Source organism: Salmo salar, chromosome ssa20, assembly GCF_905237065.1.
Source record: "Salmo salar chromosome ssa20, Ssal_v3.1, whole genome shotgun sequence".
Taxonomy (NCBI): Eukaryota; Metazoa; Chordata; class Actinopteri; order Salmoniformes; family Salmonidae; genus Salmo; species Salmo salar.
The window spans coordinates 79,033,018-79,047,571 of NC_059461.1; the positions used below are offsets into that span (position 1 = coordinate 79,033,018).

Consider the following 14,554-nt stretch of genomic DNA (forward strand, 5'->3'; position numbering starts at 1 on the left):
AGTAGTACATGGATAGTTAGTATTATATGGTTAGTTAGTATTATGCGGTTAGTTAGTAGTACATGGTTAGTTACTATTATGTGGCTAGTTAGTAGTAGTACTTACAGTGATCCTGTCCTCCTTGTCTTCGATGCGTACTTTGTCCTTCTTCCAGTAGGTGGTGGGTTCAGGGTGGCCTCTAGGCGGGATACACTCCAGGATGGCCGGCTCTCCCGCTGCCACCACCACGTCTGTAGGGTTCTGTCTGAAGTCATCACGCAGCACTGAGGAGAAAGAGGGAGAAGAGAGAGGGAGGGTGAGCCTGCGGAGAAGGCTTTGCAATGACAAAACACTTTATCTGATCAAATACTTAGGTGTCTCTGTGAACACTTTACGCAATGACTTGCAATGTCTGTGTATGTGTGTGTGGTGAGTGCATGGGGACATCATCCTAATGTGTATTAAACTGAGATGTTAAATCTCATCTGACTGGTCTAGCACAAGTAGCAGCTGATTGGAGTTAATGGAGGTCCAAGCGGAGGCAGGAGTACAGGCACACACAGAATAACCTGAAGCATGGTGTCACTCACGTCACAGAGCTCACAGGAACACACAGAATAACCTGAAGCATGGTGTCACTCACATCACAGAGCTCACAGGAACACATAGAATGCCCTGAAGCATGGTGTCACTCACATCACAGAGCTCACAGGGGCGCAGCACTGCTCAGTACCATGGGCATAGTACACACACACACACTGACCATGGATGGTCTGGCAAACAATGTTCCCCACTATCTAATCCCTCTCAGGTAGCCATTTCGTCACACCGATCCCCTCTCAGCCTGTCTAGTGTTCGGTCATACACACAGAACAGGCCTGCTCATTATCAACCACACAATGGCTGCACATGTTAACACTTGACAACACACCTCAACCCCCATTAGTTACTAGAGACTACACCAGTATCAGTGTCTTCTACACTGAGGAACACCTTCCTAATATTGAGTTGCACCCCCACCCCCCTTTCCCCCTCTTTTGCCCTCAGAACAGCCTCAAATCATTAGGGAATGTACTCTACAAGGTGTCGAAACAGTTCACCAGGGATGCTGGCCCATGTTGACTCCAATGCTTCCCACAGTTGTGTCAAGTTGACTGGATGTCCTTCGGGTGGTGGACCATTCTTGATACACAAGGGAATCTGTTGAGCATGAAAAACCCAGCAGTTTTGCAGTTCTTGACACAAGCCAGTACAGCTGGCACCTACTACCATACCCCATTCAAAGGCACTTCAAAATGTTGTGTTGCCCAATAAGGGATCATAGCTTTCACCTGGATTCACCTGGTCAGTCTATGTCATGGAAAGATCAATGTTTTGTACACTCAGTGTATGTTAGCAAATGTCCTTGTGCTCTGCAGTGTTACAGAAAACACTGAACCACTTAACAGATATAAAGAGCTGCTTCACAGAGAAAAGATTACCTTAAGAGCTCAGGCTGCTTGTTAAAGCCACAAACTGGGGATCATTCTAGAACATGCTGGGCGCACTCAAGCTGACATTTTCCTGCTTAACCCAAACCAAATCTACAGAATTCCAAATGAGGAATTCCGTCATGTCGGGAGGTGATTCCAGCCGGTATCTGGGGACATGTGTGATGGATAAAAGAAGAAGAAGGGGATGTTTGAGGAGCGCTAAATTAAGGGCAGCACCACAGGTTCTTGTGCAAATTCCCTGTGGCGCATGCCTGCACACACACACACACACACACACACACACACACACACACACACACACACACACACACACACACACACACACACACACACACACACACACACACACACACACACACACACACACACACACACACACACACACACACACACACACACACACAGGGAAAAGGGGTTGGATTAGACTGGTATAATAGGTCCCAGTGCGCTCCTCTCCTGTCCTGTCCTGTCCTGTCCTGTCCTCTCCTCTCCTCTCCTCTCCTCTCCTCTCCTCTCCTCTCCTCTCCTCTCCTCTCCTCTCCTCTCCTCTCCTCTCCTCTCCTCTCCTCTCCTCTCCTCTCCTCTCCTCTCCTCTCCTCTCACCTCCTCTCACCTCACCTCACCTCACCTCACCTCACCTCACCTCACCTCCTCTCCTCTCCTCTCCTCTCCTCTCCTCTCCTCTCCTCTCCTCTCCTCTCCTCTCCTCTCCTCTCCTCTCCTCTCCTCTATAAGGCCCACTACACCATTGTCTGTTTATTTATTTATTTAGGAAGGGAGGGAGGGAAGAGGGGGGGGGGGGGGGAGCTTTCAACTCAATTTTCCAGGGTACGGAAACGGGGTACATAGGGGGACTTTTGTGTGACACGAATTCAAATGAAATTCTCTCAGACTGGGAGGAGAGAGTACACAAAGAGAGCTGCTCTCTCTGGTTGGAGGGAGTGAGGGAGAGGGAGCAAGGGAGACGGATTGAGAGAGAGAAGGATAGGGAGAGAGATATAGAGCAGTGGCTACGGTGGGGGTCCCTCCTATTGTTGGTCCAGCTAGGATGCAGCACTCTGCACTAAAGAGCTGCTGTAATTAGCCAGCCCCAGCAAGACAGAGAGAGACAGACAGACAGACAGACAGACAGACAGACAGACAGACAGACAGACAGACAGACAGACAGACAGACAGACAGACAGACAGACAGACAGACAGACAGACAGACAGACAGACAGACAGACAGACAGACAGACAGACAGACAGACTGGGGCCTCAGCCTGCCTGGTTCCTCTGTTCCATCACAAACAGAGACCTACAGTCTGAAACCATACCACCGGGATGTTCTGGTATTTGTGTTTGTGTTCATTTATTTATTTTATTGAATGTGGCGGCCAAGGGCTTTTTGTCCAGACATTGAAACAAGATCTACTAGACAAAGTGTATGTTATATTATGTTCTACAGTATTGCAGAAGCTACCAAGCCCCTCCCCCAATACAAACAAACCAACACACCCCTGCAAACAGACACACTTCCAAACACTGAGCTCCCAACATCTACAAGCATTCAAACAGATGATGTGTATTCAGGTGAGAGGATTATGTTCTGTGTGTTGGTTCTGGGTTCTGTAATAACAACACAATGCTTTGAACAGATGCATGTACAAGAAACGAGCAGGGAAAACACACCCACATTCAAATCCTGACCTTCAATCCTGATTGGATACAACCTGTACCAAATAAAAAGAACGCCCAAAGCATCTTTCTAGGATTTCTGCTTACATGATGATTACCACTGACCACCTTTGCTCGACTACCGATTAGCAGTACATTTCTTGGATGTGTGTGCAGTTTGTGAAAGTGTGTGGTTTTTGTGTGTGTTTGCTGTGTGTGTGTGTGTGTGTGTGTGTGTGTGTGTGTGTGTGTGTGTGTGTGTGTGTGTGTGTGTGTGTGCGTGCGTGCGTGCGTGCGTGCGTGCGTGCGTGCGTGCGTGCGTGCGTGCGTGCGTGCGTGCGTGCGTGCGTGCGTGCGTGCGTGCGTGCGTGCGTGCGTGCGTGTGTGTGTGTGTGTGTCTGGTATGATCTGTGTATATACAGGTTCTGAACTCTTGCTCTAACTCCAGGGCTTACGGGCACGGAGGCCCATATCGCCGGGCAGACGTCAGACGTAATTGCATTTCTATCCCCCTGATAACCCCAGCTCTTCCCCCTCCAAAAACACCTCACCTCCCATGGAGGTAGAAGGCCCAAATTCCTGCCAGTGTGCTTACTGGTGAATAATATTACATATGTATATATGCATACCCTTCTGCCTGCAAAGGCTACATCTGTCAGTCAGGCTGCAGGCTATACAAACACATATCAGAAAAATATGAATCCGCCCTCGGCAGACACATTTATTTATTTCTCCAACTACCTAAGGAGGCAGCAGGAGAGGGGTAGGTGGAGGGTAGCAGCAGAAGGGGGTAAATTACAGTAAATTGGCAGCTCTGCACCTGGCGCTGAGGCAACTTTCAAACTTAAAGGGGAAAGAGTCAAGTTGCAACTTGCACGGTGGGACAGCGGTGGAGCTGGGAAGAGAGACTGTAGAACAGTGGTGGAGTGGGGAAGAGAGGAGCCTTGCACTGTAGAACAGTGGTGGAGTGGGGAAGAGAGACTGTGGAACAGTGGTGGAGTGGGGAAGAGAGACTGAGGAACAGTGGTGGAGTGGGGAAGAGAGACTGTGGAATGGTGGTGGAGTGGGGAAGAGAGACTGTGGAACAGTGGTGGAGTGGGGAAGAGAGACTGTGGAACAGTGGTGGAGTGGGGAAGAGAGACTGTGGAACAGTGGTGGAGTGGGGAAGAGAGACTGAGGAACAGTGGTGGAGTGGGGAAGAGAGACTAAGGAACAGTGGTGGAGTGGGGAAGAGAGACTGTGGAACGGTGGTGGAGTGGGGAAGAGAGACTGTGGAATGGTGGTGGAGTGGGGAAGAGAGGCTGTGGAACGGTGGTGGAGTGGGGAAGAGAGACTGTGGAACGGTGGTGGAGTGGGGAAGAGAGACTGTGGAACAGTGGTGGAGTGGGGAAGAGAGACTGTGGAACAGTGGTGGAGTGGGGAAGAGAGACTGTGGAACAGTGGTGGAGTGGGGAAGAGAGACTGTGGAACAGTGGTGGAGTGGGGAAGAGAGACTGAGGAACAGTGGTGGAGTGGGGAAGAGAGACTGAGGAACAGTGGTGGAGTGGGGAAGAGAGACTAAGGAACAGTGGTGGAGTGGGGAAGAGAGACTGTGGAACAGTGGTGGAGTGGGGAAGAGAGACTGTGGAACAGTGGTGGAGTGGGGAAGAGAGACTGTGGAACAGTGGTGGAGTGGGGAAGAGAGACTGAGGAACAGTGGTGGAGTGGGGAAGAGAGACTGTGGAACGGTGGTGGAGTGGGGAAGAGAGACTGTGGAACGGTGGTGGAGTGGGGAAGAGAGACTGTGGAACGGTGGTGGAGTGGGGAAGAGAGACTGTAGAACCATTAGTCTACCTGCTGCCCTAGTCTACCTCTAGTAACTCTGTGTTCTCACTCCTAGTCCACCTCTAGTAACTGTGTTCTCACTCCTAGTCTACCTCTAGTAACTGTGTTCTCACTCCTAGTCCACCTCTAGTAACTCTGTGTTCTCCCTCCTAGTCCACCTCTAGTAACTCTGTGTTCTCACTCCTAGTCTACCTCTAGTAACTGTGTTCTCACTCCTAGTCTACCTCTAGTAACTCTGTGTTCTCACTCTCACCCATACAGAAGACTCAGCAAACATCCAGCAACACTACAACCTACTGTAGCATAATTACAGAGTGGTGGGTGGAGACAGACACAGAGATGGGTGTAGAGGCAGATTCTGGGCCCCCTTTCCTACAAGCCAGAATATTAGTCACTGGAGTATGACACACGATGTCTTGCAAGATGAGTGGGGAGCCTTGACTGGGCCATCCAGCAAGCATACTGTGTTTGCCGCTGTTTCACTAAGGCTCTCTGTCACAATGCTACAGGTTGGTGTCTAAACCTTCTACCTCCTGTTGTATATGACTACACTACCATGCACACACAGACATACACAAACACACATTCATAGAGGCGAATGAACACAACACAACACACACACACACACACACACACACACACACACACACACACACACACACACACACACACACACACACACACACACACACACACACACACACACACACACACACACAGACAGACACAAACACACATTCATAGAGGCAAATGAACACAACACACACACACACACAGACACACACACACACACACATACACACACACACACAAACACACACACACACACAAACACAAAAAAAACACAAACACTCACACACTCACACAAGCATAAACACACACACTGAACTGTACACATCCTCTCTTAAAGCCACAGGGCATCCATCTGAATTACTCATGTGAGAGATTTATTTGTTATTACATTTCTTTCCTATCAAATGCAGCAAAGGGCTCCCTCTCCCTGCATACATTTCCAGACAGGTCAGGGCTGAGAAATACACAGGGATCACAGCACTGCTGTTCAGACCTGGAGCCATTCCACTCTACAGCACCACCATCCAGCCCCACCACCACCACCTCCTATTCACACACTGATAGGAAAGAACACTGCACACATACCGTTCCTGGAGTGTATTTTAATAGCTAGCTCCGAGCTATGATAGCAGCATTTCATTCAGTGCTTTGGAAGAAGTGCTTTTTTCTGCTCTATCCATCCAGAGTGCTATTACAATGCCACTATGTGCCTTTAGACAAGAGAGGCAATATATCTGTCACTTTACACAAAAAATACTAGAGCTATCTGTGGAGTCATATTAGTGTTTTGTATTACTGGCTGTAGACGCTGAAGGCTGCAGTATAATGTAGTGCAGGGTGCAGCGTGGTGTAGAGAAAGGGCCTCCATTTGTCTCAGTGGCAGATCTCTGTGTAACTCCAGACAGCTCATTGGGCCAGCTGGCTAGTGGTAACCTCTTCCCCCTATCCAGATGCAGAAATTACCCCCTCATATCCCTTTATGGGGTCAGAGGTCAGCACAGAGAAACAGTTGCACAAATATGGCCGGTCTGTCTGGTGACAGGCCTCCTCCTCTAGCGTCCTCCTCCACCCCCCCACCCCCCCCCACCCCCACCCCCACACCACTCCACCCCCTCCTCCCCCTATGGATATTATCCCCCCACACTCCCTCGACGTTCGCTTAGCTTACCTGCTGCTCCCCTTAGGGACAGCCTCCCCTCACTGACTTTTATTCTGCCCCCCAACCCAATGACATGCGTCACTGTTACAGTTGTTAATATGTATATCATTATTTGTATTGTTTTAACTTTTTAAGGTATAGGGGGCAGTATTTTCATTTTCGGATGAAAAGCGTGCCCAGAGTAAACTGCCTAATACTCGAGCCCAGAGTCAAATATTTGCATATTATTAGTAGATTTGGATAGAAAACACTCTGAAGTTTCTAAAACTGTTTGAATAATGTCTGTGAGTATAACAGAACTCATATGGCAGGAAAAAACCTGAGAAAAATCCAACCAGGAAGTGGGAAATCTGAGAATTGAATTACTTCTTTTGAATCCCTATCGAAACTACAGTGTCTGTGGGGTCACGTTGCACTTCCTAAGGATTCCATTGTCTGTCAACAGCCTTTAGAAATGTGTTTCATCCTTCTCCTGTTACTGGGCAGAAAATAGGCGCTCAGTCAATGAGTGGACTGCTTGGTACCAGTGAGTTGTTTACTGTGCAGGCACATTTGGCATGCCGCTCCTTCTTTTTCTTCTGTAATGAATACGCTATTGTCCGGTTGGAATAATATCGACGTTTTATGTTAAAAAGACCCTAAGGATTGATTGTAAACAACGTTTGACATGTTTCTACGAATGGTAATGGAACTATTTGACTTTTCGTGTCTGGATTTACACTCGCGCGTTATGCCTTTGGATAGTGATCTGAACGCACGAACAAAAAGGAGGTATTTGGACATAAATATGGAGTATTTCGAACAAAAATAACATTTCTTGTGGAAGTAGGAGTCCAGGGAGTGCATTCTGACGAAGATCAGCAAAGGTAAGAGAATATTTATAATACTAATTCTGAGTTTAGTTGACCCCAGAACCTGGCGGGTATCTGTATAGCTTGCTTTGATGGCTGAGCTCTGTACTCAGAATATTGAAAAATGTGCTTTCTCCATAAAGCTATTTGAAAATCTGACACAGCGGTTGCATTAAGGAGAAGTATATCTATAATTCTTTCAATAACTGTTGTAAATTTTATCAACGTTTATGATGAGTATTTTTGTAAACTGATGTGCTCATTCACTGGAAGTTTTGGTGGGAATACATTTTCTGAACATCACGCGCCTGGGGTTGGGGTTTTTGGATATAAATATGAACTTTATCGAGCAAAACATACATGTATTGTGTAATATGAAATCCTATGAGTGCCATCTAATGAAGGTCATCAAAGGTTAGTGAATATTTTAGCTGTATTTCTGGTTTTTGTGATGCATGTACTTGCTTGGAAAATGGCTGTGTGGTTTTTCTTGTGAAGTTTATGTTCTAACATAATCTAATTTTATGCTTTCGCCGTAAAGCCTTTTTGAAATTGGACAATGTGGTTAGATTAACGAGAAGTTTATCTTTAAAACGGTGTAAAATAGTTGATTGTTTGAGAAAATGAAATTATGAGATTTTTGCTGTTTTGTATTTCGCGCCCTGATATTTCACTGGCTGTTGATAGTGTGTACCGCGGGTGGGATGCTAGTGTCCCACGTAGCCCATAGAAGTTAATTTGGTCCCCCCACCCCTCAATGGTCATTTACTCTGACTGCTGCTCCCCTATGGTGATTCCCCCCACCCCCTCAATGGTCATTCACTCTGACTGCTGCTCCCCCTATGGTGATTCCCCCAACCCGCTCAATGGTCATTTACTCTGACTGCTGCTCCCCCTATGGTGATTCCCCCACCCCCTCAATGGTCATTCACTCTGACTGCTGCTCCCCTATGGTGATTCCCCCCAACCCCCCCAACAGTCTTTACTCTGACTGCTGCTCCCCCTATGGTGATTCCCCCCAACAGTCTTTACTCTGACTGCTGCTCCCCTATGGTGATTCCCCCCAACCCCCCCAACAGTCTTTACTCTGACTGCTGCTCCCCCTATGGTGATTCCCCCCAACCCCCCCAACAGTCTTTACTCTGACTGCTGCTCCCCTATGGTGATTCCCCCCAACCCCCCAACAGTCTTTACCCTGACTGCTGCTCCCCCTATGGTGATTCCCCCCAACAGTCTTTACTCTGACTGCTGCTCCCCCTATGGTGATTCCCCCCAAACCCCCCAACAGTCTTTACCCTGACTGCTGCTCCCCCTATGGTGATTCCCCCCAAACCCCCCAACAGTCTTTACTCTGACTGCTGCTCCCACTATGGTGATTCCCCCAACCCCCTCAACAGTCTTTACTCTGACTGCTGCTCCCCCTATGGTGATTCCCCCAACCCCCTCAACAGTCTTTACTCTGACTGCTGCTCCCCCTATGGTGATTCCCCCCCAACCCCCTCAACAGTCTTTACTCTGACTGCTGCTCCCCCTATGGTGATTCCCCCCAACCCCCTCAACAGTCTTTACTCTGACTGCTGCTCCCACTATGGTGATTCCCCCCCAACCCCCTCAACAGTCTTTACTCTGCCTCCACCTCAATAGACATGTATTTATTCATCACTGCTACAGTTGTGATAATGTATATAGTGATATTTCTATTTCTATTTTTGTTTTGTTTTTACTACAATGTTCATTGTTTTATTTCATTTGTCCTGCATGTTGGAGCCTAAGATCTTCACTGTACCCTGCAATCACACCTGCAACCCTGTTCATGTGACTATTAAACCCTGTTCATGTGACTATTAAACACTGTGAATGTGTCTATTATACACTGTGAATGTGTCTATTAAACACTGTGAATGTGACTATTAAACACTGTGAATGTGACTATTAAACACTGTGAATGTGACTATTAAATACTGTGAATGTGTCTATTACACACTGTGAATGTGTATATTAAACACTGTGAATGTGACTATTAAACACTGTGAATGTGACTATTAAACACTGTGAATCTATGAATCTCTTTTCTCTCTCAACATCTATCTTTCCCCATCCTCCTTCTCCTCTCTCTCTCTTCCATTTCCTTTTCTCTCTTCCTCTCTCCCTCCCATTCCTCTCTACCTGTTTCTATGGTCTACCTATATAGATGGATGCATTATGCAGCTCATCCTATCATGTAATTCACCCCATGTCCTCCTATCTGCAGATGACCAGCCAGGGTGTCCTAAATAAACCTGTCAGCCCACCAGATAAGACCCAGGAAATATGGAAATCATATCATATGGAGTGTTGTGATATGGTGCTGGAGAAAACAGGTTGTGATATGACAATGATATGTACATCTTTTAATGGGGTTATAGCCAGGGATGATATGTACATATTTTAATGGGGTTATAAACAGGGATGGAGAGAGAGAAAGGCAAGTGTGATGAAAGGTGGAGTGAAGAGAGGAAGGGTAGAGGAAGAGGGTAGAGGAGGAGGAGGAGAAGGAGGGGAGAAGGGTAGAGGGTAGAGGAGGAGGGTAGAGGAAGAGGGTAGAGGAGGAGGGTAGAGGAGGAGAAGGAGGAGGGTAGATGAGGAGATGGAGGGGGGAGGAAGAGGAGGGTAAAGGAGGAGGAGGAGGAGGGTAGAGGAGGAGAAGGAGGGGGAGGAGGGTAGAGGAGGAGGAGGAGGAGAAGGAGGGGGAGGAGGAGGAGGATAGAGGAGGAGGAGGAGGAGGAGAAGGAGGGGGAGGAGGAGGAGGGTAGAGGAGGAGGAGGGGAAGGAGGGGGGAGGAGGAGGGTAGAGGAGGAAGAGGGTGGAGGTTAGAGGAGGAAGAGGGTAGAGGGTAGAGGAGGAGGGTAGAGGGTAGAGGAGGAGGAGGGTAGAGGGTAGAGGAGGAGGAGGGTAGAGGGTAGAGGAGGAGGAGGGTAGAGGGTAGAGGGTAGAGGAGGAGGAAGACAACACAACAGGAGATGATGAGAGGAGGAACAAGGCAGAAGGTCAAACATTAGAGAGAGAGGAGACAGAGGGTGTCAATTAACTAGTGGAGGGGGAGGTGGCACATTCCATCACACTCTGCCCCACGCTGTGAGGGTGTCCCTGCATCTGTACACAGGGCCTAAACAAACACTCATTAACACAGTCCTCCTTCAAAGATCGTTTTTCACCCAGCAGTCCTAATTTGGCTTAATGAGGCCCCCGCTGGCCAGCACTGTAATGGCAGAAGACAGAAAGTACCAGGCAGGGTATTCTACTGGACACCCATACCATGGAATACAGTGTGATGGAAAAATAAAATAATGAACTATTTAATGAACCTATCCCCTCTTACCACCCCCCATCCTTCCAATGTACAATCCCCAAATTCAATTTAGGCTATTCCATGCTTTATGGTAATGTATGGCTCATTAAAATGTTAGTTAAAAACTCATTAAAATTCACTTGGAGAAGTAATGGCTTCATTACAGTAATATGCTGAAAAGCAAAGAAAAAGACAGGAAGAACAAAGAGAAGAAAGAGAGAAAGAGAACGACAGCTTTCTAATCACTTAATTGTGACTAAAATGGAATACATTTGCATAATAAATAGCGATGAGCCGCTACATTTTTTCTCTCTTCACAGCGCTCTATAATTAACAAGCACTACAATTAAAGATGCATCTATTTCCCCGAAATTGTATCTTTTGGTGGCCACTTCAGTTTTCACTGTGTTGCATCTCCCTCTGCCTGCCTGTTTTGCAGTGTTTGTGCGGCGGCTGCCAGATGTGCAGAGCGTGCGGTAACTGGAGCTGGCTGATACAGAGGAACAATGTGCCCATGGCCCTTTCTGCCTGGCCTGATAAGGGATAGGGCTGGGTTGTGCTGATGCTCGCCTCCCGCTCAGCCCTGAATGGACACTTTAGAGCCGGAAGGAAGGAGGGGGAAAGACGCAGAGGAGATTTCCTGCCAATTCCACCACACAGACTGAAAGACAGACAGACTGACAGACTGACCGAGATGCATCCAAGTATACTGAGTGACTGAGTAGATGAATGTGCCTGGTAGGACTGGGAGAGAAGAGGAGAGGGAAAGGAGAGGAAGAGGAAGAAGGAAAGGAAGAGGAGAGGAGAGGAGAGGAGAGGAGAGGAGAGGAGAGGAGAGGAGAGGAGAGGAGAGGAGAGGAGAGGAGAGGAGAGGAGAGGAGAGGAGAGGAGAGGAGAGGAGAGGAGAGGAGAGGAGAGGAGAGGAGAGGAGAGGAGAGGAGAGGAGAGGAGAGGAGAGGAGAGAAGAGGAGAGGAGAGGATGTTGGGCAATGCTGTCTAATGAGGAAGGATGTGGCATGGCAGGGCCAGCTGTTGGTTGATAATAAGACATGTTGAGAGGTGAACATTATGCTTTGAGTAAAAACACTTGGTAAACAGGCACTACTACTCCATGAGCAGCTGGGAAATCCTGCATTATTGAGTCTACTAGAGAAAGTGGCAACATTGATTCCCATCCAGATGTATACAGATAAAAGAGCTCATCATTTGAGCTGCTCAGTGCCATTAAAATCACTGTCTGACTCAGAATGTGTATTCATTTTGTTCAACGAATTGGAGTGGTTCGACCTGAGCAGTCGATGGAAATAACATCTTTCCTAGAAATGCCACATGAAGGAGTTCTGAGATTGTGCATTGGAGGACGCTGTGATGCCTGTTGGGGATAATAATTTATAGGGTACTGAATTTAATTGAGGCCTACTTGTTCTGCTAGTTCAGCTGTCCAGCCTCTCTCTGATCAAGAGAAATCATATAGAAAGCCACTCAGATCAGACATAGTCCTGTAATCTACAGATCAGCATAGTCCGTAATCTACAGATCAAACATAGTCCCGTAATCTACAGATCAGACATAGTCCCGTAATCTACAGATCAAACATAGTCCCGTAATCTACAGATCAGACATAGTCCCGTAATCTACAGATCAGACATAATCCCATAATCTACAGATCAGACATAGTCCCGTAATCTACAGATCAGACATAGTCCCGTAATCTACAGATCAGCATAGTCCCGTAATCTACAGATCAAACATAGTCCCGTAATCTACAGATCAGACATAGTCCCGTAATCTACAGATCAGACATAATCCCATAATCTACAGATCAGACATAGTCCCGTAATCTACAGATCAGACATAGTCCCGTAATCTACAGATCAGACATAGTCCCATAATCTACAGATCAGACACAGTCCCGTAATCTACAGATCAGACATAGTCCCATAATCTACAGATCAGACATAGTCCCGTAATCTACAGATCAGACATAGTCCCGTAATCTACAGATCAGACATAGTCCCGTAATCTACAGATCAGACATAGTCCCGTAATCTACAGATCAGACACAGTCCCGTAATCTACAGATCAGACATAGTCCCATAATCTACAGATCAGACATAGTCCCGTAATCTACAGATCAGACATAGTCCCGTAATCTACAGATCAGACATAGTCCCGTAATCTACAGATCAGACATAGTCCCGTAATCTACAGATCAGACATAGTCCCGTAATCTACAGATCAGACATAGTCCCGTAATCTACAGATCAGACATAGTCCCATAATCTACAGATCAGACATAGTCCCATAATCTACAGATCAGACTAGTTATTTACCTGAAACACTTCAACACACTCTAATGGTCCAATGACACCATACTGTAACATGGAAAACAGAACACAACCGTTTAATCCTACAGGCCAACAACCAGATATGTGTGTTTTTTTGATGACATGATCTTTCAGTAAAGACACTCTTGATGTGGTATACACATTTCAAAAGAGACAGATATTTGACAATATCAGCATTTTTCAAAACACACACATATTGGTTCTTCATTGAATGTGTTCAGTTGTTACTTAAACATCACAACAGCATATAGTCTGGGCATATCGGGAGATGCATTGCCCCATGGGTAATCTCCTCAGCCGAAGAGAGAGCAAGAAAGAGTGGATAAAGAGGAGTTTTCTCCCCTGCTCTCCATTCCTCAGAAGACTCCTTCCTTCCATCAGAATACTACCACACAGCATTCTGGTTAGTCTGTCTCAGAGCAGAGGCCACATCTAGACCCATCGTTGGGACAGTCTTGGAAACCCATTGGCCATGGGCAGAATTACTGCATTACTACTCTGTGTCTTACAGGATCTAAATGTAGCCCTTGACCCTGCTGGCCCCTGGTCCTGGACCCTGCTGGCCCCCGGTCCTGGACCCTGCTGGCCCCTGGTCCTGGACCCTGCTGGCCCCTGGTCCTGGACCCTGCTGGCCCCTGGTCCTGGACCCTGCTGGCCCCCGGTCCTGGACCCTGCTGGCCCCTGGTCCTGGACCTGCTGGCAGCCATGTCACTTTGGATCAGTGCTGCCTGACATATTGGAGAGGGAGGCTGATGCAAAGGCCCCTCATTAACTGTGTCCCTCCAGTCTGTGGTAAGGGTTAACATTAAAACAGCCAGGAGGCCGAGGACTGGGAAGCCAGAGAGATTTCAGATACATTCACTATAGGAGTTCTCTCCATTTTTCAGTGGAAGTATTGAGCTTAAAACATGGGCACTATTTTTGACTCTCCTCACCCCATTCTGTTTACACCTCTGTCATGCAGTGATCACATCTCATCACTCTCCATCCCTCTATCGCTCTCACAGATCCTGCCATAGTTAGCTATCCCCAACAGTGTTCTCCAGTAGCCCCTCTGGTAGAAGTGATGCTAGGTGACACAGCTCCAGCTGGGCTTGAGAATGACCTGCTACTGTCACAAACAACACCTAGGTACTTGCTGGACTAGTAACACTAGAATCTCAGCAATGCAGGGACAGTCTGGAGAAAATTATGCAGTCTTAGACTGAATGTGTGTGTGTGCTGTGCTTGGTGGTTATCCATAGTGTCAGTTTCCTTGCCCCAGTCTATTTGTGCTGTGTTCTGGGCTAATGACATTGAGGAGGTGACCTTAGAGGGGAAAAATAATCCCCAGGATGCTGTTG

The 14,554-nt window shown here is 47.4% G+C and overlaps 1 protein-coding gene across 8 annotated transcripts in view; it reads right to left on the bottom strand.

The window, feature by feature from the left end:
• The window catches only part of robo2 (roundabout, axon guidance receptor, homolog 2 (Drosophila)), a 583,693-nt gene that overhangs the window by 118,478 nt on the left and 450,661 nt on the right, over positions 1–14,554 (bottom strand). For all 8 annotated transcript variants that reach the window (XM_014163401.2, XM_014163406.2, XM_014163402.2 and 5 more), the window contains exon 3: positions 106–263. In XM_014163401.2, coding sequence (XP_014018876.1) covers positions 106–263 — 158 coding nt within the window. The remainder of the gene's footprint in view (positions 1–105; positions 264–14,554) is intronic.